The following is a 25,357-nucleotide window of genomic DNA, read 5'->3' as shown; positions in this document are numbered from 1 at the left end:
TAAGACCCACAAGGTTCCTTTATAGGAACATGCTCTTGTCAGTGACAGTCGGAAATTCTTCAAGATTTACGCTAATTGTGAAGGATCAGACCTGACACTTAATCAGAGTTTTTTAAAAAAATCTTCAGCATGGAGAGATACAGAGCAATAGGGATGTCAAAGAATTTTGTTCAGTCAGGCTTTTTAAGTGAACCAACCTAATTCACACTTCCTAGACTATTATGTGTATCGAAACACAGTTATTGTTTAGGTTGTGCACGTCTCCGAATTTTGCCATACAATTCTCAGCTCAAACACTGCCTACAAAAAGTGTGATTTAGGGGAAGTGCATATAATTCAAATGCAAATGTTCATGAATTTTAAAAACAACAGAAAACAGGATGGAATGGACTTATGACTGGACATATGCAAAACTGACACAGACCAGAAGGAGACTGCTCAGTACATCCTTAGCAGAACCCTGGCAGTTCTGAGGCCTAATACCAATGAGATCTCAACATACACTTAAGGCTCAGCAATAAAAGTGCTTCCTCACAAACACATGAACTGCCAAAGAGAAATCACTTTCTAGAAGCCAGCTATATTGAGAAATTATGCTAGGAAATACTCAGACCATCTTCTCACAAAGTGGGGCACCTAGTCATCTGGCATAACTAGAGAACTTCGGCTATGGGGTGGTATAGAAATGAAATAAATAAATATAAACATATCAATCTTAATGATATCTTTATCATTAAGATCTTAATGATATAGGGAAGGATAGAAATGTTTTCATAAAAATAAATAAATAAATAAGCTATGATTCTGTGAATCCTAAATTGCAGGCTTAAGGGGGATCAGCTATGGAGAAATGGTGGGACACATATATCCCTATTTCTCAGCTTTCAGGAAGTGTTCACTGTTATGCTTTGAAGTTCATTTTGCACACAATTAATTCATAAAGTTCTTTTTTGCAAAACTATAAATTTGCCTTTTTCCTCTCTTTGACAAATGGAGACTGGGAGACAGCTTGCAGACATGTGTCCCACCCCTTTCCCACACCAACCCCCACCAGATGCAGATGGCTCCTAACAAAGTCTTGACTGTATTACATTTTCTTCTGTTTTCAAGAAAATGGCTTCTTGCTCTAGGATTTTACTTTCACATTAGTTCTCATAATGCCCTAGAATAAGATTTATACCTTCACTGATTTATGTAATAAGTAGAAGCTGCTTCTGTCTCAGACTCTTCAGCTGCATTTAATGTAGATCAATAACAAAGCTGAAAGATCATATGAACTAGGAACTAAGTTATATACTGAGTGGGGAAATACTTTTACCCCTTTATAAAAAAAAATAGTAATAAAACTCTCTAAATACCTCTCCTGCAATAAAACTACAGTAATTTTATGTCCTTGTCCTCATTTGATCTGGTTAGTAATTGGGATGATAAAACACTCCACCACCTCAGAAATGATGAACAGCCTCCTTTGGAATGAATGGCCAACATTTCTAGATAAACAGAACCCCTGAAGTGCTTTAGTGTTTGAACCCCCCACACCCCCCCATGATGGTTTACTGCATACAGAAGCAAAACTCAAGAAATATAGGCATTGTTCCAATCATTTGGGCAAATTGTGGGTGGTCAGAAAGCCAAACCAATCATTCTAACTTGCTCTGTTCATGTTACTGTGTCCCATAAGGATCAGTTCCAGAGAAAAGGTCACACCTTGAGGGAACACCCTATGATCAGTGTAGGAGTAGCAGCAGACTCCAAAGTGTCAATACAGACACACATTCTTGGCATGAACAGGCCCAGTGTGTGGCCTTTGATAAGAAAAATCATGGGAGACCCTCACTTGAACACACATAGAATGATGGTATTAAGAAATCTATCTGAAAAAGCCAACATGCCTTCCTGAAAGTTGTGTGAACTCTAGCAGGGCTGACAGTCTCCTCTCCATATCCATAGTTCAAGAGGTCAGTATATACCACACACAGCCTAGTTTCTCTGTCTTCACCTCACTAAAGAGTCCAAATCTTTCTCATATTACTTCATTAGGGTTTCTGTTCTCCCACAGTGCTACTAAGGCTGACACCACATTGTCCCCTACTGGAGGATGATTGGTACAGCAGGCCAAGGTTTAAGTAAAACTAAACACAAGATGTACGGCACAAGCAAAACAAAGTCCAGTTATCTGCTACCTTTGGCCATTGACCAGATCAGTTTGTCCACACACTCTAGGGATTAATTTTTCCTCTCAACAGTGAACTGAGTTGCTACTTCAGCAACTCATTTTACTGTGTTACTAGTTCCTGGATTTTTCTACCTTGCTGAGTAACTCCAAGGGTTGTACTATGCCCACCTTTTGAATGCACAAGACTCTCAAGGCTGCCCTTCTCTAAGGGGAAACAGACTGGAGAAACACCATCAGATTCTATTTCTCCCCCACCTCTCTTTACAGCATCTCCACTCCTCCACCCCCCTACACACACCATTACTTCCCCTTCATCCATTTTAGGCCTTTTAGTTTAGTAAAGGAGCTTGAAAGGTCTTGTCCCCATGTGGCTCTTGGCAGGCTGAGAAGTAAGTGCTCTGGCTCACAGCTTTCACAGCGTTGTGGAGGTGCTGCTTAGTGTTAGGCTATGAAAGCGGAGGGCTCAGGTCACATCTGTGAAACGTTAGCAGAGAGGGGAGGCCGGGTGAAAGTAGGTGGCCAGCACAGCATAGCACTTTGTTGGGTTTTGCAAGGCCACTTGGGAGACAGGCAACCATTTGTCTTAGAACCACCTCCACCCTACCCCGATAACAGGCTGCCTTGCAGTCTGCTTGCCGGGTAGGGACTGTAAATACCTCTGCAGACTACAGCTTCTTGAATGACTGGAGACAGAGCCTGATAGGGGATTAATAACTTCAAGGGGGACTTTGAAAGGGAATTAATTAGCTGTGCCAATGCTTGGAGATAAAGCAGGTTCATGTCTCTTAGGTTCAGTCCTCTCAGCACCCTGGGCTTTTGCAGCACCCATGAAAGCACTACCAGAAGGCTTTGTGTGAATATTCAGAGAAAATCTACCAAGAGACCCCATCTCCCACTACAGAAGCCCCATTAAATGCTGTACAGATAAAGTTCAACTCTGCAAAAGGAAATTCCATGTGGGGCAGTTCTCATCCAGCGAAGACTCAGGAGCACTGAGGGAAGGATAATGTGCCAATATGAGGGCAAGAGGTAACTTCTGGGAATGAGACACAATAACCACCATCCTCAGTTACATTGGGCCAATCTGGGAGTGTTTCATTACTGGTATAGCAAATGTGAGAGTCACATGCAACTCCATATAACTACAACTAAAGTTATATAGAAACTACTTCCACACGAATCTTAGCAAGATCTATATTCTGAGATGAACTCTAAAACACACAGATCTGATTGCAGACAAAACCCATGTCAGCAGTACAGTACAAAGTTAGTGCTGATTTATTGGATCTTGGAATTGTTGTCAATCACAAGCTGAATATGAGCCAACAAGGTGATGTGGCTGCAAAAAAGGCAAATGTTATTTTGGGCTGCATTAATAGAAGCATAGCTTCCAATTCCCGGGAAGTACTAGTTCCCCTCTACTCACCACTGGTTAGACCTCACCTGGAGTACTGTGTCCAGTTCTGGGCACCACACTTTAAGAAGGATGCAGACAAATTGGAGAGGGTTCATAGAAGGGCAACGAAGATGATCAGGGGACTGGAAACAAAGCCCTATGAGGGGAGACTTTAAGAACTGGGCATGTTTAGCCTTGAGAAGAGAAGACCGAGGGGAGATAAGATAGCACTCTTCAAGTACTTGAAAGGTTGTCACAGAGAGGAAGGCCAGCATCTCTTCTCGATCATCCCAGAGTGCAGGACACAGAATAATGGGCTCAAGTTACAGGAAGCCAGATTCCGGCTGAACATCAGGAAAAACGTCCTGACTGTTAGAGCGATACGACAATGGAACCAATTACCTAGGGAGGTAGTGGGCTCTCCCACACTGGAGGCATTCAAGACAAGGCTGGACAGCCATCTGTCAGGGATGCTCTGACGTGGATTCCTGCATTGAGCAGGGGGTTGGACCCGATGGCCTTGTAGGCCCCTTCCAACCCTACTATTCTATGATTCTATTTATACAACTTATTACCTGCTTTTCACTATAAATGATCCCTGTCTATAAAACATACGTTCATGAAGTGCTCGCATATGCTATATCTGAAAAATAGTAACATTCATAGTAAGTCTACATTTGTTAGAACTGCATCTAGTATTTCAGAGTTCACAGCTCTATTGTGAGGCATGCTTTATAGCCATTTTCACTGACACGGGAGTGAGTATCCCATTGTCACTTGCTTCTAAGCCCTTTTCTACATCAGCTTCTAATGGCCTCTCCAAACTCACTTCTGCACAATCAGCAGCAGCAGGAATTTTTGAGTATTTTACAACTGGCTTTGTGAATTATTTGGGGGTATTTGTAAGCATTTATGGGGATTTTACTTAGTGATTTATGACTGAATTAATGTACATAAATATTGACTGTGAGCCACCTTATGTCATCTTATAAAAAGGCAGGATATACATTTAATAATGATATCTATATAAAGCAGATTGAATAAACGCAGGCATACAGATCACTGTACAAACATTCTCCCTCTCTCATTGCAGCATTCCACTGTCAAAGTCTGTGTAGTTCAATACATTTTGTGATAGAAACCCCCTTGGAAGCCATATCAAATTTATAGCATTCACTGACAAGCCAAACCATTCCAGGTGCTATTGCTACTTTCTGGCACTAAGCAGGAAAGCTCATTCACTATTCTCAAACTTTGTTCTTCCAGGTTTTTGAGTCTCTACTGGCTGAAACCCCTTCTCTTGCCACTTCCATGTAGGTGGCCCGTATTACAGTACTGTAGTGTTTGATAGAGAGGGAGCCTAGCCATGTGCTCCTCTGTTCATGAAGGAAGGATGACTAGTAACCCAGAAAAGCATACCAGCTGTAAGAAATTCACTAACATTGTCCAGAAAGGCCAAAATAGATAAATAAATAGGAGAAAGAGTTTAAACAAAAAAAAAATGACTTATTAATGTATTAATTTTTGTTGTTTTTCTGCCCCATTTGCAATAAGGGCTGACTCTAATACTATTTTAAGTTACAAAATTCACTATGGTTCCTGCCTCAGCTCAGGAAAGATCACTGTGAGGAATGGAAAAGGTTGCTTCACCCTGTTTCTGGAATGATAAGCTCCACAAATTTAATGCATCAAAGAGGAACTTGGCTGCTGACTATGAGAATAGTATAAAAATTCAGCTACAAAAAAAAAGTTGTACCCTACAAACCAGATCCTAGCCTGAGCTGCACAGACTCATAAATTCAACCTACTATCATCTTTTATACACAAATCTTATCAGATGTATTCAAGAAGGGAGCAGGAAGAGCCACAATTATTCAGAAAACAATGGATTTCCATCGCACTTAGAGGCTAAGATCTTTTCATACTGTAACAAGTGTAAGGACACCTCCCTTCCACAAACTGCTACATTCTATCCTGCCAAGGTAACAGATTGTTCGCAATGTAGCAGAGTGCAATAGTTTATCAAAGAAAAGTTTGAACCTAAACTCCCCAGGATATAAGGTTAGAGTTAACAAGACCCCATTTAGATAAAAGAAAGCAATATTGGGAGGAAAGGGGCTCACAAAATACTTCAAGCCCTATAAAAGTTGCTCTATCACTGGCAGTCTTATCTCGCTCAGCAAAGGGGCACCAGCTGTTGAAAACCTCTTCTAATGAGGAGGAAACACAGAGTTCAAACAGAACAGGGTGCTGTCACAAGAAGCAGACAAAGCTATCCAGTGAAAGGATGCGACAGCCCCTGTATGGCTTTTGTTTATCTTAAAACAGTCCACACTAGAAAGTTGGTATTTTTGAGTTTTTGAGTTTGCACAACTATATGAATAATTTCTGATTATGAAAAGTGGTGCAGAATATTAGCTTTTTGACAAGCTTTTGCTGTTTGATGTGCCTAATCCAATTTTATTGGCTGCTGTTTATTTTATTGGCTCTACTTATGGGTGGGATTTTGGAGGGTGGTTTTTCATTGTTGTATATTGTCTTGTATTTTAATTGTTCTCCTCTTTGAGAATTATTGTAATGAAGAGCAGGTTATATATCTTACAATTAAAGAAATATACACTTGAATAAATAAAGAAGAGTAGGAAGTCAAATCTTAGCTCAGTCATAAATGTGCTATGCAGCCTTGGGCATGTCATCCTCACCCTCCTTCTCCCAATCTGCAATATGGGAATAATTATACAAACCTACCTTATAGGATCGGTGCAAGAACTACTGAGATAAAGTATGTTTAGTGCTTTGAACACTAAAAAGTACTGCATAAATGCTAAGTGTTATTATTATTACAGTGACCTGGTTCACACATAGCACTAACCCATGGTTTATTTAACCCATGATTAATTCATGGTTTGTTGCCCTAGCCAGGATTTGTCTGTAAGATGTTCAAACAAACCAGAGTTCTCAATCCCTGGGTTGTTTGTTTCTCTCCTCCTTCACCCTCTCCCTTCCTGTAACCCAAATGCTTTTGTGGCACTATAGCACTGGCATGTACAGCTGCTGAGGGTTTTTTTTTACCATTCTTACCTGCCGCTTCTGTAACCTGGTCAAACAACCCATGAAGGATCCACGGTTCTGGGTTCATACAACAACCCATGACTTAAACAGCCCAGAATTCACAACTGCACAACAAACCATGACTTCCCTTTCTGGGTTGTTTGTGGTTAACAAACCATGGCTTGATAGCGTGGCTGGTTTCACACATCACAGAATTCAACAACCCATAGGTTAAATAAACCATGGGTTAGTGTTACATGTGAACGAGGTCAATGAAAGGCAAATGGCTCTCCTTAAATGGGCATGTAAGCTCAGTAACACTCCTTTTCCATTTAGCATTTGAGATGACACTTTCTCCCTACCTTTAGGAATATCATGTTCAAGAGAATCCAGGAAGTCAATGGCTGGGTCCAAGTCAGCTTTCTCCAGGAGAGTTTTGTTCTTCAAATTTACAGGCTCAGTGAAATGAAAATAGGAGCTTAACTTTTTAGCCTCTGTCAGAGACAAACCTGTTGTGTAAAGAGTAAAAAAAATACCAGCACTGCTTGACAGTCTCTTTTAATAAAAACACTGCCATCTTTCAGTTTACTATATGCTCCCTATCTAATCAACGTATGGATAACTTATGTATTGATGGCGCTAAATGAAGCCACACAGGTGGACAGAGACCTCTAGAAATGGGTGGTCTTGCAGTACTATGAAAAATATAGGCAATTCCATTTAGGCGTCCCAATCTGAACTGTTAGTTGGTAAAAAAAAAAAATAAATAAAAATCTCCTTGTGGCTGTTGCAACCTAGCTGAGTCCTGAAAACAAAACAAATTAGCACCATAACCAGACACAATGAAGGATCATGAGATAAAGCCCAAAGGTAATGCCAAATCAGAGCCATTAATAGAAGAAACCATGTGTAGAGCCACACATTTCTTCCGTTTCTGAGTTCATGTAATTTTTTAAAGATATTTATTCTATGATGATAATAAAATCATTTTCACACAAGTGCTGCAAATGTGAACATCCAGCTAGGCCTGTGTTACTAAACACAGAGTTCTCATATATGTACCGTATCTGTGAGCTTCCACATGAGATAAAAGACACTTTACACAAGCCTTCCACAATGTGGTGTCCTTCAAATTGTTGGACAACAACTCCCATAGCACATACCATTGGCTGCTTTGTTGTGGCTGATGGGAGTTGTAGTCCAAAACTAGCTGGAGGGCGCTGTTGCTTTACACTCTTGTAAACAAATACATAAGAATCCAGGGTTGCTCAGTGCACAACTCTAACCTGGGCAGCATGGTAGTAGCAGTTTCAAGTGTGAGCAGCAAGTCTCAAACAAGAGTGTGAGTGACAAAAATGGGCTGGAGTATGTCTGTTTTTTCCTAATTTACTGCTGTTGTTGCCCCAACAAAGAGCATAGATGAGTTCTGGTTGTGTACCCCCTTCTTTCACCTCCATTCCCCATAGCAGCAACTACAGCAATGGAATGTGAGGATCAATGTTTCCTTCCATAACTCATACCACTCTCTTTTCAGTTTATTTCTATGGACTGTAGGCATTGCCACTGACATGATGGAAAAGGTTGAGGTGAGTTTTGGTTTTCTTGTCTTTGTTTTTTGCAAGAACACAGAAGGGAAGAACCTTACACTCCTTTAAACTGTTAAGTGTGAGGTGCAGCTAATACGCTGGAGATCACTACTGCCTAAGAGGCAGGGTGGAGGAGGAACTCAAGAATGGCCTTTCTGTCCTCTTTCCCTGCTCCTTATCCCAATGAGAGATCTGAACAAAACAAAACAAAACAAAACAAAACAAGAATGTTGAGGATTGGAAACAAAAATTCCAAACTGATAATCCAGTAACATTGAGCTAGGCCTGGACTGGTAAACCCTGAAGCAGAATTTGGAAACAGCCTGCTTGGCTTAATACTTGCTGAGTTTATACTTTGCCCTCAGCAGACAAAAACATGAGGGAGGATGTGAACAAGCTCTAAATACTGGCAATTCTGTTTGCGTTATCGATACAAAAATTCCAGCAGCAGCAAATTCCCCCACTACCTCTTTCCTGAAAGCAGAACAATTACAAGAGCATTTCTAAATGGGTGTTTTCCACACATCCTGCTTCCTTATGTACAGAGCACACAATTTTTATATCTGCCATAAGGATAGGGAGACAATCTGAGTGGGTTGTCCCTAATGCTGAACAAGTATGTCCAAGACCCACAAAACTCCACATATATGCATGCCTTAACAAGCCAACATGAATGAAGTTACTGACCATGGTTACTCTTACATTCAAAGACACAGATATTCCCTATGACCCAGCATGGATTTACCTTCAAAGTTCCTGTTTTCATGCACAGGTCCAACTGGCGATTTTACATAGGCACCCCGTGGAACGATACCCACTGCTTTATCTATCTGATGTACTGTAGCTACAAGTCGGATCTCCTCCTTGATCAAGGACTTTAGAAGGGAAAAAAACAAGTATTAAGATGTAGACTCCTCAATTTATACACTGGAATGAGACCTGGAACAGAATCATACTCCTGCAATCTGATAAGTATGAAAATACTTCTATATCACTAGTGAAAAAACATTAGTAGGGCAGTATGCTAATTCCATCTGCAAAATTACTGTATTGCCCCCTGTGATGAACCTAGATATCAATAAATTCAGAATCTGACTTATATAAGCATTTGAGAAAAAATAGTGGTGGTGGGAATTTAATTCCTGTTTAAAATGTCTTGCTTTCATCCATTCAGAACATAAAAACATAAGAAGAGCCATGCTGAATCAGACCAAGGGTCCAATTAGACCAGCATTCTGTTCACACAGTGGCTAACCAGCTGCCCACGGGAAACCCACAAGCAGGGCATGAGTGCAACAGCATCCTCCCACCCATGCTCCCCAGCAACTGGTGTACATAGGCATGCATACTGCCTCTGATACTGGAGGTAGCATATAGCCATCAGGACTAATAGCCATTGATAGCATTATCCTCCAACTAATAGCCATTTAAAGCAACATGAACAAGTTAGGTTATAAAATTATTTTAAAAGTTGACATGAAACTAATTTTCACAAACAGGAAGGAAGATATATTTTTATGCCACTCACAGTTCTGATTAAAAATTAGTAATAAAAAAAAAACTATTGGTGCTCCACAGAGTATTTATGGTATTAGGCTCTGTTTGTTGAAATGCTTTCTAATACTGTGGCTCCCTTATCAGCAGTAGCACAAAACTGTGTATATGAGCTATGGTTAGAGGACACACATTCCCATACATCTCTCAGAGTAAATGTACAACTGCTATAACAAAAATTGCTCAAAGCAAGCCATTGTTATTCATCACTGTAGTCCTGCTCTACAAATGCTCAAAGTGCTTTACATCCTCACAAAGCATGAGCTAGCTTTAATCTTGTTTTACAAACAGAAACTAAGATGCAATTGTGGTGGAGGCTGGGGAAGAAGAAGAAGAAGAAGAAGAAGAAGAAGAAGAAGAAGAAGAAGAAGAATTGTCCAATGTCACCCAGTAAATCCCTGGCTGAAATTGAGATTTCAGTTCCAGATCGAAACCTTAATAAGTCTATTAATTGGCCCATGGGGATTCTGATCACCTCAAAATGTTGTCGTTGTATTATTAGTTGTAGTTAATAAAACCATGGCATTTGAACTGAAGTATTACTATTAAAATAGAGCTGAAGGAAATGTTCTGGAGCTAGCCCTTTTCTCCCAAATTCCTGTTCATGTAAGTCTCTCCTCACTAAGGGCAAAACTACACTTAACATGAAATGCCTCTTTGGATCTAACATGCATTTTTTTTTAATGTAAATGGCATCAACTGGGGGAGGCACTGCTAATTAATGGAATCAGAGCAGGATTGAGGGGAATTTAACTCTTCCCTCTTCTACTGCAGAACAGAAGAAAATCCCTCTTTTGAATCTAGTTACTTTGGGTAATTATGTAAACAACAGGCATGCACACAGCATACACAGGGGCCGGGGGAGAAGCCACAATGGCTTATTTTCCCCCCATGATTGACGGAACCCAGTCAGATTTCCCCTTCACACCTGCTCCAATCAGTGCCCACATACATACACAGCTGATGCAATACACATTTTTTAAAACGTGCATGTTAGATGCAAAGTCATCAGTGTAGTTTGGCCCTAAGATCATAAGCATGCTGTCTTTCATTCTCTGGTCCGGTTCGCACAACATACTGGGCTCATTGGGGGTTGCTTAACCCACAATGAGCTACAGCCTGTGCTGGGCGAAATTTTGAATATACAATCACTGATCAGGGTGATGGTGTGAGGGGTGCCATGTTGTGCGAACCCATGTGACAGATTTGTCCTTGTCTTGGGATATTATGTTATAGGATTTGGGTATTTAGCTTTGATCATAGATCAGCAGGTAACCATCCTATGCGTATTCCAGTACAAAAGTGGCACCTAGGAGCTGTAAGGTTACAATAATCCTGGCATATATAAACACATAGTTTTTAGAAATAGAGGACTCTGAGATCAGGCATGTCTTTTACTTTAAAATCTCAAGCAGTTTCTACATTTCATGATATAAGAGCATAGAATACACAAAGATACCAAGTGATTGCAAGCAAAACACAATTTAAAACATTCTAAGTTTATCTAGGAGCATTGCCTTTAAGGATTAAAACATCTTAGCCAATAACATTTCTGAGCTGAGAGCAAAATGGAGCAGAGAAGTCAATGAGGACTGATGCCATTGTCCTTCTGAGGACAAATGTAGTGTCCTATGAGGACCGATATTGGGTTCTGTGAGGACAGGTGGAATGTCCTCTAGTTCATGCATTTTGTCTCTCATATTTCAATGATTTCTTATCAACTGCTTATGTATGTTTCTCATAAAACAGGAATTTCTCTAATAACTAGTTATTTTTTCCCCAAAATAGGATGCTACCTGCTTCTCTTTTGCAGGTCCTGTTAAACTACCCTCGCACAACCCTACTACAAATGAAGGGTTATACGAAGGTTGTTTAACCCTCAAATAACCCACAGTGACTGGGTTCACATGACAGGGCAACCCTCCAATCAGGAGTTGCATATCCAAAATGTTGCCTGGCATACACCATGGCTCATCATGAGTTAAACAATCCCCAATGAGCCTGGCGTGTCAGGTGAACTGGGTATCTGTGTTGTTTTCTTTATAATCTTCAAGCTCCTAGTCCTGACTCTATACTCCTTCGCCCATACATCACCATCCTGCTCCTTTCATTCTAAACAACCTCTCTGCTTGTAATCACCTTATTTCCTTTTCTCCAATCCCATCTTCATAAATTATGTCATAGTGCTCTTTACACCTGGAAAAGCCTAACTCTCTTTATGAAACCAATTCATTTTCCTCCTTTAGGTCTTTGCTGAATATTTGCAAAAAAGTTCTTTCTTAAATACCAGCTATTTTGTACTGTCTGAAAACAGCCAGCATTTCCCTATCCTCACCTTATTTACACCTTCATCAAAGTCTTCCTTCTGACTTCAGTACTGTTCTGTCTATATTAACATAAATTGTAAGCCCAATGGACAAGGACCATATCACTTCTGACTAAGTATCCAGCATCTAGCACACTCCTGTCACTAGGTAAACATTAAACAATACTAGTAATTAGAGGTCTAGCTGCAACAAGATTAGAACAAAAGACAGTCTGAATATTGGTCATGTTTATATTGTACAATATGGGTTGTATCCAATGACGTTCTTCTGCCAGTGGAACATGGATCGAATTTGCCCTCCCTCCTGCAGCCCAAATGCAAATTGTGAACAAATATCTTGTGAGCAATTAGGTTAAAAGATCCAAGGTGTACCCCAATGTACTCACTCCAGTTTCCTCTTCATATGTCCTTTCAGCTTCCTCTTTCTTGTCAGCGTTTTCATATTCATAGGATGGGTCCCCTTGGAAACGTCCCTTCAGTCCTGCAGTCAGTGCAACCATTTCTTCAGTAGGAGGAGGCAGAAGGCTCCAATCCACACAGTTCAAGCTGTCAACCATGAATGTGACAAAGAGCAAAGCATATTTTTATTAAGAAAGAAAAATCTGGAACATTCCTTTTCAGACATTATGAGGACTCACAGAGATGATCAACAGAACAGGTCACAAGCAGACAGACATGACAGCATGCAAAGATGAATACTAGTTACCTTCTCATGGCACCACAAAGTGTGGCAGAAAAAAAGGAGCAGGATGGAACCTGCTGTGTCTTCCTAAATCTGAGGGCCAAATGAAAAGTGACAGCAGCAAACCCACATACAGAATCAGGTCTGAAATTCTATGAATCTGGGGGCGCTATTTAAAGCACAGCATGGCTAGGCAAGAGAGCGAAGGTGAACTCTATCCCTGCACATGCTCCCCCCACAAATAAACCTATTTTTTACAGTTTTCTCCTGTTGAGGCTCCATGATCAGAAGCAGCCCCTGCCAGGAGCAAAATGGCTTTAAAAAGCTGGGAACAGCTGGTGTCGCTTAGTGGCTAAGAGAACAAACCACAAATAAATAAATCCCCAGTTTGAATCACACCTCTGCCATGAACTCACTAGGTGGCCTCAAGCAAACTATACTCTCTCGGCCTCAGTGCCCCCACCCCCATCTGCAACATGGGGGATAATACTGAGTTACCTTACAAGGTTGTTGTAATGTAAGGATTATAACTAGATAATGCATGTGAAGTGCTTTGAACATTTGAAAGCACCATACAAATGTTGTTGTTGTTGTTGTTAGGAGTTCAGCTTGCCCTTCTTGTTATGTTGTGCTGTAAAATCAATCTCTCTCTAACATACATACACACTCACTTTATAAGGAATCAGCAAGACCCATGTTGGGTCTGGCCATTATCAGATCTTGTTGCAACCTGAATTCTGTTGCATTAACTCAGTCGAACACAGATCAACAGGAAAAAAACGTTTTACAACTCCCAGCATTCCCCAACAGAGAATGCTGAGAGTTGCAGGGCTTTTTTCTATCTAAACATGCACAGGATTACAGCCTAAAAACATTTTGACCAAAAAAAAGTGCTTCCGATTAATCCCGGCTCAGTAGTCTATTTTTTAAATTTTGTATTATTTATAATACAGACGCTTATAAAAACTGTAGATGAAAGAAAGTGCCACAATCTTAAAAGAGGCACTCCCTCCTGTGGGAGGAACCTCTTCTGTTGCAACACACGTGCATCCTCAAAAGCAAATTATACTTATTTCCTTCAGATCTAGAGAGGTTTTTTTCTCAGATGCAAATTTATACATATTTAATAAATTGATCAGATAATATTTATGTAACTGGCCAACTCCTCCTTCTGAGCCCTTTCTTTTGCTATATGCCGAGTAGACCTGGTGCCCTCTAGATGTGTTGGGCTGCAACTCCCATCATCCCCAGCCAGAGGGCACCAGGTCGGGGAAAGCCGCATTTGACACAGCTCCTGAATTACATTCAACTGATCCTTTCACCTAGTTGTTAGCCTTTTTGCTTTCTCCTGACAAGGCTCCTGTGCCTATAAGAGCTGCTCGGTTGTCAAAAATTCAACTCGCTCTCCTCACCATTGCATTACTATGCCAGAAAAATAGTGCACCTGTGGAATTTCTACCTGTCGGGCAGCTGTTAAAGGTGTAAGACCCCTATCAGGGGGAGAGGACAAGGCAACGCTGCTGGCGCCAGACTCCCCGCCATATCACCTGCCCTATTTCCACCTCGAGAAGCACAGCCCCTGCACATCCAGCCGCCCACCTGTAGAGGCGGCTTCTGGCCCCAGCCCTGTCCGGCCCCAGGCCCTCGGCGATGTAGTAAGCTCCACGGATGCCTTGGATGCGGCCCCACAGGCGGACTTGCTCGAAGCGGTAGTCCCGGCGCACCAGCAGGAGCGAGGTCCGCAAGGCTGCTCGCTTCTCCGGGCTCAGGCACACGCCGCTGCTAGCCACGAGGTCCAGCGCGTAAGGCAGCGTCTCGGCATCCATGGCCGTCGGGCGGCTCAGAGGCGCTGAGACGACAGGCCCCGCGGCGAGCGTCCCGTTGCCGGGCAACCGTCTCCGAGGCGCCGCGTTCCTATTCCTTCCCGCGGCGGACGTGAGGTCAAAGGTCCCCCTTTGCGTTCTAGCGTCGCTTCCAAGCCTTCGCCCCGCTTTCGCGACGAGGCTCGCCACACCCCCCCCCCCCGCTCATAGTCGTCATGATCAACAACTGCCATGGAAACGGGGCCTGAGATGAAAACCTGCATTGTCGCAGTCACCCCTTCCTCTGGCACTCCACACCCAAGAAGCGCGACAGGCAAAATTCAGTAGGTGCAGCTTCGCTATGCATGGAGAGGCAGTGATGGCAAAAGGCTTTGCTTGTTGAATGATTGCCTGTCACACAGCTTAGAGATAATGGCAGCTTATAGAGAATTATGGGAAAAGCCATTCTTAGGGCCTACTGGAATTAATCCCTGGGAAAGGTGTTGGATCAGGACTGGGAGGCCTGAGCCCGAGAAGCTGAGTGGGTTACTGGAGCCTCAGCCCAACCTACCTCACAAGGTTGGTGTGAGGCTAAGGCGGGGAAGGGGAGGCTGCACACTGGCCTGAGTTATTTGAGGAAGCCAGGATAAACATGCAATTTTAAAAATGTGATACAGTGATACTGTATCGGGGTTGGACTCAGTGGTCTTATAGGCCCCTTCCAACCCTACTATTCTATGATACCAATGCCATGAAATCTGTTTCTTCTAGGTGTGAAGAACATAGTATGCACATTTACTTGAGAGTATGCCCCGTTGAAAGCAGTGAATGTCCACATAAATATGCATAGGATCAGGATGTATTGGACATTAACAGTGCAATCATACTAGAAGTAAGCCCCTCTGAATTCAATGGGGCTTAGTCTCAGAAATGTGAGTATAGGATTGCAGCGTAAATGCCAAAATGTTTGTGTTTCACTATCGTCGATGTTTATGTATACAACTGAAAATAGATTTTTAAAAGTAAATGTTACTTCCCCGAGGAACTCTGAAGCATTCCCATTAAAATATTAACTTACGTTTTCTGCAAAGCTCTGACTACTTCCGTTTCTGTTTAGTCATCTTTTTATTTACATCGATATAAGTTGAACATGGTGGATCAGGCAGGCACCCAAATGGTGCTAGTCTTTAAAGCAACACCATTCCCCAAAAGCATACACTATGACTCTGCTCTTTTTCTTACTAATTAGCCGCAGACTTCTTTTTCCTTCTCTGGCTATGTTTAAAACTACCCAAACTGTTTTCTTCAGCCCCCACCCAAGCAGGTATGGTATGTGTTATAAACAGTAGCAACAAGCCATCAGTGCTCATTTACAGTGCAGTCCTATATGTCTACTCAGAAGTAAGTCTCAATGAGGTCAATGGTGCTTGCTCCCAGGTAACTGAGTATAGGATTACAGTCTTAAGCAAGTAACTTCCAACCATCAGTGTACATTAAAGAAATTGTTTAGTTATTAAGCTAAACAAAAGTCTAGAAAAAGTGTCACATTTTGCACAGCCATAACATCACAGACTGGGTCGATCTACATTGCACCCGCCATTGCAATGAGTTCGGTGTCCCATCGGGTTAAATGCTCTCGCATTAAAATGTGATTATCCACACTCACCCATTTTCCACGTTGCGGTGCTTCATCGAATGTGCGAGCTCGGTTCACACTCAAGCGCTGTGCTGTTTTCCTGCACACGCTTGTCTGATCTCAGAAGCTAAGCAGGGTCGGCCCGGTCAGTAGTTGGATGGGCAACCGCCTGGGAATCAGGCTTCCTGCATTGAGCAGGGGATTGTTCTATCCCTTCAAATGAGACTACATTTTACCCCCGATCTCCCGCTCTGGATTTTTTTTTTTTATTAAGGCGTTATCTTCGAAGATCATGCCTGAATTAGGGGGGAAAAAACATTGCAGAGAAACCTTCGAAGATAACGCCTTAATTTAAAAAAAAAATCTGGAGTGGGGGATAAAACTTAGTCTCATTTGAAGGGATAGAACAACCCCCTGCTCAATGCAGGAAGCCTGATTCCCAGGCAGTTGCCCAGGGCCAACCCTGCTTAGCTTCTGAGATCAGACAAGCACATGCACATCCAGCCCTTTGCTTGTTGCTGAGGAAATGGAGACTGCTGAGGAAGCTATGCGATCAGTACCCAGAAGATGACATGGGGCCATCAAGAGCTGTGACTGGACAGGAGGGAAATACAAACACCGCTGTATATGGACAGACGGGGGAGGGGACTACGAGCAGATACAGTAGCAAAGGCGGAAAATCAGAGCACATTCAGGGGAAATACCGGGATATTAGGGTATTGAAAGTGGGAGCACGGAAGCAGGAAATTCCGACTCCAATTCGAGGCGGCTACTGCATAGTGTGAAAGACGGGCGGTGAAACCTCATTGGAAGCGAAAAAACCTCGTAACTGTAGATTGGCCCAGAGTTTAGTTGTACTTCACAAGTTTTCCAGATACTATATTTTAGAATTCTGTATTCAGTACCTAGAATTTTGCTTTCCAAAAAAAAAAAAGGCTTTTCTCATCTGTATACGTTATTTTCCACCTATAGCACAGGTGTGAAATCCACAGGCCACATGTAGCCCATGGAAGCCTGGGGGTGGAGGGGTTAAAGGGCCCCGAGAACAGCAAGCCCTGTCAGGCTGCTGGAACCCTGGCAACTGCCCAATGGCTGGCCAGGTGCTGGCCCTGGCCCTGTTCCTAATAGGTAGCAAGATCTGTATCCACACAGAGCTTTGACCCCAGATCAAGTGATTTCTCTAAGGAGAAAACACTTGGCAATAGACCAAGCAGTCTTCTCTTTAATTTAAACCAGCTGCATGATCATCTGATGAAGTGGACTGTAGCCCACAAAAGCTTATGCAGTAATAAATGTGTTAGGTGACACAAGACTCTTTGTCATTTTTGTATGGTCCCAGTTTGTTAACCTTTTCCAAGGGCAATATTACTATAGCCCAGAGGTGAGGAAACTTCTTTACAGCAGGGGACGGAATTCCCCTGCCCCCCGCAGTCTCTCTACAAGCTGCAAGCAGGCATAGTCATGCCCACTGACATCATCCCTGCCCCCATTTTGCCCTTCTCTCTGCTGAGAGAGGCACAGAGTTCTGAGTGATGAAAATGGGACTCTGCCATTACTGGGAGGAGCTGAGCTGCTCCTCCCAGTGCTGACCAAGTCCCCGGCCTTGTGTATGCCTGCATCTCCACTGTTATCTCCGATCACAAGCCCCACCCTGTGGAGGAAACCAAGGAGGCTCTGTGGGCTAGATGGGGAAACCCACAGACCAGATTAAGCCTGTGGGCCAGAGGTTCTCCATCCCCATTTCATATATTATGCTTTTAAAAGATGTCTGCCAAAAACAACCCTTCACCTAAATTTAATTCTACTTAATAGTTTATGGTCGTTAGCAGACATATCTTATAAGCAGGGATGCATGGATGTTTCTAGGGAAGTGTAGCTGTCATATCACAGGTGAGGGAATACTAGGCTATGCCGTAGCCATACATTGTATGGGGACAGCTTTGTTGAGTACTGCTGTGAATGTATCTGGCTTGATCACTGGTCTCTAGGAATCTGATGCCAAATCAGCAGCTATGCTGTCTGCTTATTGTAGCAGACAGCATGTATTCCCCTTCATGGATCACTGCCTTGTTGTGGCGAAGGGGCTTGCGTAACTCAGTGAAGCCATAAGCTATGCCGTGCAGGGCCACCCAAGACAGACAGGTCATGGTGGAGAGTTCTGACAAAATGTGGTCCACTGGAGAAGGAAATGGCAACCCACTCCAGTATTCTTGCCAAGAAAACCCCATGGAACGTATCACAAGGCTAAAAGATATGACGCCGGAATATGAGCCCCTCAGGTCGGAAGGTGTCCAATATACTACTGGGGAAGAGCAGAGGGTATTTCCAAGTAGCGCCAGAAAGAGTGAAGCGGCTGGGCCAAAGCCGAAAGGACACTCAGCTGTGGATGTGTCTGGTGGTGAAAAGAAAATCCGATGCTGTAAAGAACAATATTGTTTAGGAACCTGGAATGTCAGATCAATGAATCAAGGTAAGCTGCAGGTGGTCAAACATGAGATGGCAAGATTGAACATCGACATCTTGGGAATCAGCGAACTAAAATGGACAGGCATGGGCGAATTTAATTCAGGTGACCATCATATCTACTACTGTGGGCAAGAATCCCTTAGAAGAAATGGAGTAGCACTCATAGTCAACAAAAGGGTGGGAAAAGCAGTACTGGGGTACAATCTCAAAAATGATAGAATGATCTCAGTACGAATCCAAGGCAAACCATTCAACATACAGTAATTCAAGTCTATGCCCCAGCCACTGATGCCGAAGAAGCTGAGGTTGATCGGTTCTATGAAGACCTACAACACCTTCTAGAACTAACACCAAAAAAAGATGTCCTCTTCATCATAGGGGATTGGAATGCTAAAGTAGGAAGTCAAGAAATCACCGGGATAACAGGCAGGCATGGCCTTGGTGTACAAAATGAAGCAGGACAAAAGCTAATAGAGTTTTGCCAAGAGAACACGCTGATCATAGCAAACACTTTTTTCCAACAGCACAAGAGACGACTCTACACATGGACATCACCAGATGGTCCATATCGAAATCAGATTGATTATGTACTTTGCAGCCAAAGATGGAGAAGCTCCATACAGTCAGTAAAAACAAGACCTGGAGCTGACTGTGGCTCAGATCATGAGCTACTTCTTGCAAAATTTTGGCTTAAATTGAAGAACGTAGGGAAAACCACTAAACCATTCAGATATGACCTAAATGATATTCCTTATGAATATACAGTGGAGGTGAGGAATAGATTTCAGGGATTAGATCTGATAGACAGAGTGCCTGAGGAACTATGGACGGAGGTCCGTAACATTGTTCAGGAGACAGCAACTCAATCCATCCCAAAGAAAAAGAAATGCAAGAAAGCCAAGTGGCTGTCTGATGAGGCTTTACAAGTAGCTGAGGAAAGAAGGGAAGCAAAAAGCAAGGGATAAAAGGGGAAGATATATCCAACTGAATGCAGAGTTCCAGAGAATAGCAAGGAGAGACAAGAAGGCCTTCTTAAATGAACAATGCAAAGAAATCGAGGAAAACAACAGAATGGGAAAGACTAGAGATCTCTTCAAGAAAATTGGAGATATCAAGAGAACGTTTTGTGCAAAGACGGGCATGATAAAGGACAAAGAAGGCAGGGACCTAACAGAAACAGATGAGATTAAGAAGAGGTGGCAAGAATACACAGAAGAACTATACAGGAAAGATCTTAATGTCCTTGATAGCCATGATAGTGTGGTCACTGAGCTTGAGCCGGACATCCTTGAGAGTGAAGTCAAGTGGGTCTTAGGAAGCATTAGTAACAACAAAGCTAGTGGAGATGACAGTATTCCAGCTGAGCTATTTAAAATCCTAAAAGATTATGCTGTTAAAGTGCTGCATTCAATATGCCAACAAATTTGGAACACTCAACAATGGCCGCAAGACTGGAAAAGGTCAGTTTACATTCCAATTCCAAAGAAGGGCAACACCAAAGATTGTTCAAACTACTGTATAATTGCGCTCATTTCGCATGCCAGCAAGGTGATGCTCAAAATCCTACAAGCTAGGCTTCAGCAGTATGCGAATCGAGAACTACCGGAAGTACAAGCTGGGTTTCGAAGAGGCAGAGGAACTAGAGATCAAATCACCAACATTCGCTGCATCATGGAGAGAGCAAGAGAATTCCAGAAAAACATCTATTTCTGCTTCATTGACTATGCTAAAGCCTTTGATTGTGTGGATCACAACAAACTGTGGCAAATTCTTAAAGTGATGGGAGTACCAGACCACCTTACCTGTCTCCTGAGAAACCTGTATGACGGTCAAGAAGCAACAGTAAGAACCAGACATGGAACAACAGATTGGTTCAAAATTGGGAAAGGAATATGACAAGGCTGCATATTGTCACCCTGGTTATTTAACTTATATGAAGAGTACATCATGAGAAATGCCGGGTTGGATGAATCAGAGATCGGAATTAAGATTTCTGGGAGAATTATCAACAACCTCAGATATGCAGACGATACCACCCTAATGGCAGAAAGCGAAGAGTATCTAAAGAGCCTCTTGTTGAGGGTGAAGAGGAGAGTGCAAAAGCTGGTTTGAAACTCAACATTAAAAAACTAAGATCATGGCATCTGGCCCTATCACTTCCTGGCATATAGAAGGGGAAGAAATGGAAGCAGTGACAGATTTTACTTTCTTGGGCTCCAAGATCACCGCAGACGGTGACTGTAGCCATGAAATTAAAAGACGCTTGCTCCTTGGGAGGAAAGCTGTGGCCAACCTAGACAGCATAGTAAGAAGCAGAGACATCACCTTGCCGACAAAGGTCCGTCTAATCAAAGCTATGGTTTTCCCAGTAGTAATGTATGGCTGTGAGAGCTGGACTATAAGGAAGGCTGAGCGCCGAAGAATTGATGCTTTCGAACTGTGGTGCTGGAGAAGACTCTTATGAGTACCCTGGACTGCAAGGAGGTGAAATCAGTCAGTCCTAAAGGAAATCAACCCTGAGTGCTCATTGGAAGGACAGATACTGAAGCTGAAGCTGAAATATTTTGGCCACCTAATGCGAAGAGAAAACTCTCTGGAAAAGACCCTGATTCTGGGAAAGATTGAAGGCAAAAGGAGAAGGGGACGGCAGAGGATGAGATGGCTAGATAGCATCACCGATGCAATGAATATGAACTTGAGCACGCTCCGGGAGAGAGCGCAGGACAGGAAGGCCTGGCGTGCTATGATCCATGGGGTCACGAAGAGTCGGACACGACTGAACGACTGAACAACAACAATTTGCCTGTAGTATCCACTTGTGTATTTGTAGATCAAGCAAATACTACAAAGACACCATAAGTCTCGAATGCTCTCAGCCAAAGGAAACTAAGCCTGTTAGTGTTCCCCCAGGAATTTCTTGTGGCTTGGAAGTGGGAAGAGTGCAGAACAACACTAAATGTTTTCTGATTAGGGAAGTGAATGCACTTTTAACATATGAGCATAAAAGAAATGGCTTCCTATGGTACCATCCAAATGGGGATAGCTGAAGAAAAAAGAGACTGCTAAAACTCCATACACATGGCTGCCAGACTTCCTTTCTTTTAAAGCTATTATTTATGTATTAATATTTATTAGTGAGACTATTGTGAACTCATTTGAACAGCTTTTGGCCTTTTATTTCAGAATAGCCCAGTTATACAGAAACACATGGAGCAGCAGACACAGAATAAGAGAAGCGGAAGGGATTTTGAGGGCCAATGAAATGGAGGTGCTAAGAGTCATGGGTGGTGCAGGGTTCAAGCTGAAATGCAGAAGAGAGACTGATACTGGGAAAAGCTCTGCAAAGCACAGCCATACGCTGCCTCCTTATGCTCCCTGTCTTGCCATAATAGAGTCTTTGGTGTCTCTGCCTCTGAGGGTGCCAATTAGAATAAATTGAGACTGTAAATTTTATTACATGAACACCTATCCAGTATGAACTGGCCTGGGACCCTAGATTATATGAGCAGGGTCAACTAATCAATCTCAGGTGGTAATGAATTTTCCACTCTTGAGTGCAAGCAGGATTCAAAGCAGATGTCAGAACTAAAAGCTCATTATTCCATAAACGATTTTATAAGCCACTCCGTGTCTGTCTCCCACCCATCTTGGATGGACATTATTTTAAAAGAAAGAAAGGAAATCTGTTGCTTAAGACGAATTCTTCTAGGTTCAATAAAGCTCCGTAGGTAAGTGTATTCTGCTGGCTTTGTCTTGACCCCCAATTACTAAACACTGATAAAAATCAGAAAGTAAGTGGCTGGTATTATTTAACAAACGGAAGGTCAGAAGCACTGCCTTTCATCAAGGTCAGAGGTTACCATCACTGTCATTAAACAGTATGAAAGTGATCTTTCCTGTGGGATTGCCAGATCAGGCTCTAGTACTTCAACAAACCTAGTCTTGGAGAAAGTCCTTACCCTCTTTCTCCCCCCTGCCACCAGTGGCCACGATGCCACTTTCATCTTCGTGCCCTACTCCTGCACCCCAATCAGTTTTTAAACTTAGGTGAGGCTGGGTGGTTCTCAGTAGGCCAAGGAAAGTGAATGAGCAACCTTATGTAGGACCATAGCAACTTGAGATAGGACATATATGTCAGCTTCCCCTCTTATGAGTACAATAGGACCCTATCCATAGTTAGCAGCCATGTTTTGCTCATGCTGTATGCTTGGCCCGATATCTTCGTGTTCAGTAGCAACTTTCTGCTGTGCAAATTACTCCATTCTACTGCAGAAACTCTAAACATTTATTTATTTAGGATGCAATCCTATGCAAGCTTAGACAGAAAAAAGCCTACAGCTCCCAGCATGCCCCAGCCAGCTATGATGGCTATAGCATGCTGGGAGTTGTAGGCCTTTTTTCTGTCTAAACTTGCATAAGATTGCACGTTTGTTTGTTTGTTTAATAAATTTCTATATCACCCAGTACCAAAGATCTCTGAGTGGTTCACAAAAATTAAAACCAGAAGTACAGCATAAAAACAATATAAAATATAAAAGCTTAAAACTACAGTATAAAAGCACAACCAGAATAAAACCTATCTGCAATGCAGAGATTTAAAATACTGTAACAAATTTAAAACAGCAGAGCTAAAAGACTTATTGTTGTTCAGTCGTTCAGTCGTGTCCGACTCTTCGTGACCCCATGGACCATAGCACGCCAGGCCTTCCTGTCCTGCGCTCTCTCCCGGAGCACGCTCAAGTTCATATTCATTGCATCGGTGATGCTATCTAGCCATCTCATCCTCTGCCGTCCCCTTCTCCTTTTGCCTTCAGTCTTCCCCAGCATCAGGGTCTTTTCCAGAGAGTTTTCTCTTCGCATTAGGTGGCCAAAATATTTCAGCTTCAGCTTCAGTATCTGTCCTTCCAATGAGCACTCAGGGTTGATTTCCTTTAGGACTGACTGATTTGACCTCCTTGCAGTCCAGGGGAGTCTTCTCCAGCACCACAGTTCGAAAGCATCAATTCTTCGGCGCTCAGCCTTCCTTATAGTCCAGCTCTCACAGCCATACATTACTACTGGGAAAACCATAGCTTTGATTAGACGGACCTTTGTCGGCAAGGTGATGTCTCTGCTTCTTACTATGCTGTCTAGGTGTGCCATAGCTTTCCTCCCAAGGAGCAAGCGTCTTTTAATTTCATGGCTACAGTCACCGTCTGCGATGATCTTGGAGCCCAAGAAAGTAAAATCTGTCACTGCTTCCATTTCTTCCCCTTCTATATGCTAGGAAGTGATAGGGCCAGATGCCATGATCTTAGTTTTTTTAATGTTGAGTTTCAAACCAGCTTTTGCACTCTCCTCTTTCACCCTCAACAAGAGGCTGTTTAGATCCTCTTCGCTTTCTGCCATTAGGGTGGTATCGTCTGCATATCGGAGGTTGTTGATAATTCTCCCGGCAATCTTAATTCTGACCTGTGATTCATCCAACCCGGCATTTCTCATGATGTACTCTTCATATAAGTTAAATAAGCAGGGTGACAATATGCAGCCTTGTCGTACTCCTTTCCCAATTTTGAACCAATGGGTTGTTCCATGTCTGGTTCTTACTGTTGCTTCTTGACCCTCATACAGGTTTCTCAGGAGACAGGTAAGGTGGTCTGGCTAAAAGACTAGAATGCTAACATGCCTGGGAAAATAAAAAGGTCTTCACCTGGCACTGGAAAGAGCACAATATAGCTGCCAGATGAACCTCTCTAGGGAGCTCATTCCACAACCGGGGTGCCACAGCAGAAAAGGCCCTCTTCCAGGTAGCCACTTGCCTCACTTCCTTGGGCAGGGGCACCTGGAGAAGGACTGTGGACGATGATCTTAGGATCCAGGTAGGTACATATGTGAGGAGACAATCCTTCAGATAACCTGGCCCCAAGCTGTTAAGGGCTTTGAATGTTAATACCAGCACTTTGAATCAGGTTCATAGAATCATAGAATAATAGGGTTGGAAGGGGCCTACAAGGCCATCGAGTCCAACCCCCTGCTCAATGCAGGAATCCAAGTCAGAGCATCCCTGACAAATGGCTGTCCAGCCTCATCTTGAAGGCCTCCAGTATGGGAGAGCCCACCACCTCCCCGGGTAATTGGTTCCATTGTCGTATTGCTCTTACAGTCAGGAAGTTTTTCCTGATGTTCAGCCGGAATCTGGCTTCCTGTAACTTGAGCCCATTATTCCGTGTCCTGCACTCTGGGATGATCAAGAAGAGATCCTGGCCTTCTTCTCTGTGACAACCTTTCAAGTACTTGAAGAGTGCTATCATATCTCCCCTCAGTCTTCTCTTCTCAAGGCTAAACATGCCCAGTTCTTTCAGTCACTCTTCACAGGGCTTTGTTTCCAGTCCCCTGATCATCTTTGTTTCCCTCCTCTGAACCCTCTCCAGTTTGTCTGCATCCTTCTTCAAGTGTGGTGCCCAGAACTGGACACAGTACTCCAGATGAGGCCTAACCAGTGCTGAGTAGAGGGGAACTAGTACTCCCCGGGATTTGGAAGCTATGCTTCTATTAATGCAGCCCAAAATAGCATTTGCCTTTTTTACAGCCACATCACCTTGTTGGCTCATATTCAGCTTGTGATCGACAACAATTCCAAGATCCTTCTCGCTTGTAGTGTGGTTGAGCCACGTATCCCCCATCTTGTAACTGTGCATTTGGT

General features: G+C 42.9%; 1 protein-coding gene across 3 annotated transcripts in view; it reads right to left on the bottom strand.

The window, feature by feature from the left end:
• The window catches only part of RSPH9 (radial spoke head component 9), an 89,419-nt gene that overhangs the window by 15,351 nt on the left and 48,711 nt on the right, over positions 1-25,357 (bottom strand). For 2 of the 3 annotated variants that reach the window (XM_084828455.1, XM_084828456.1), the window contains exons 3-5: positions 12,476-12,635; positions 8,955-9,084; positions 6,986-7,132 (exon numbers count right to left, since the gene is read on the bottom strand). In XM_084828455.1, the coding sequence (XP_084684581.1) occupies positions 6,986-7,132; positions 8,955-9,084; positions 12,476-12,635 (437 nt within the window). Of the gene's footprint in view, positions 1-6,985; positions 7,133-8,954; positions 9,085-12,475; positions 12,636-14,370; positions 14,662-25,357 lie in introns of those variants that run through there. The other variant, XM_084828454.1, reaches the window with a different exon arrangement.

Source organism: Heloderma suspectum, chromosome 1 (assembly GCF_057233095.1).
Source record: "Heloderma suspectum isolate Gila_16-S chromosome 1, 16-S_ref, whole genome shotgun sequence".
In the NCBI taxonomy this organism is placed as follows: domain Eukaryota; kingdom Metazoa; phylum Chordata; class Lepidosauria; order Squamata; family Helodermatidae; genus Heloderma; species Heloderma suspectum.
Note: the sequence above shows the minus strand (reverse complement) of the source record. Positions and strands in the feature narration are given on the sequence as shown.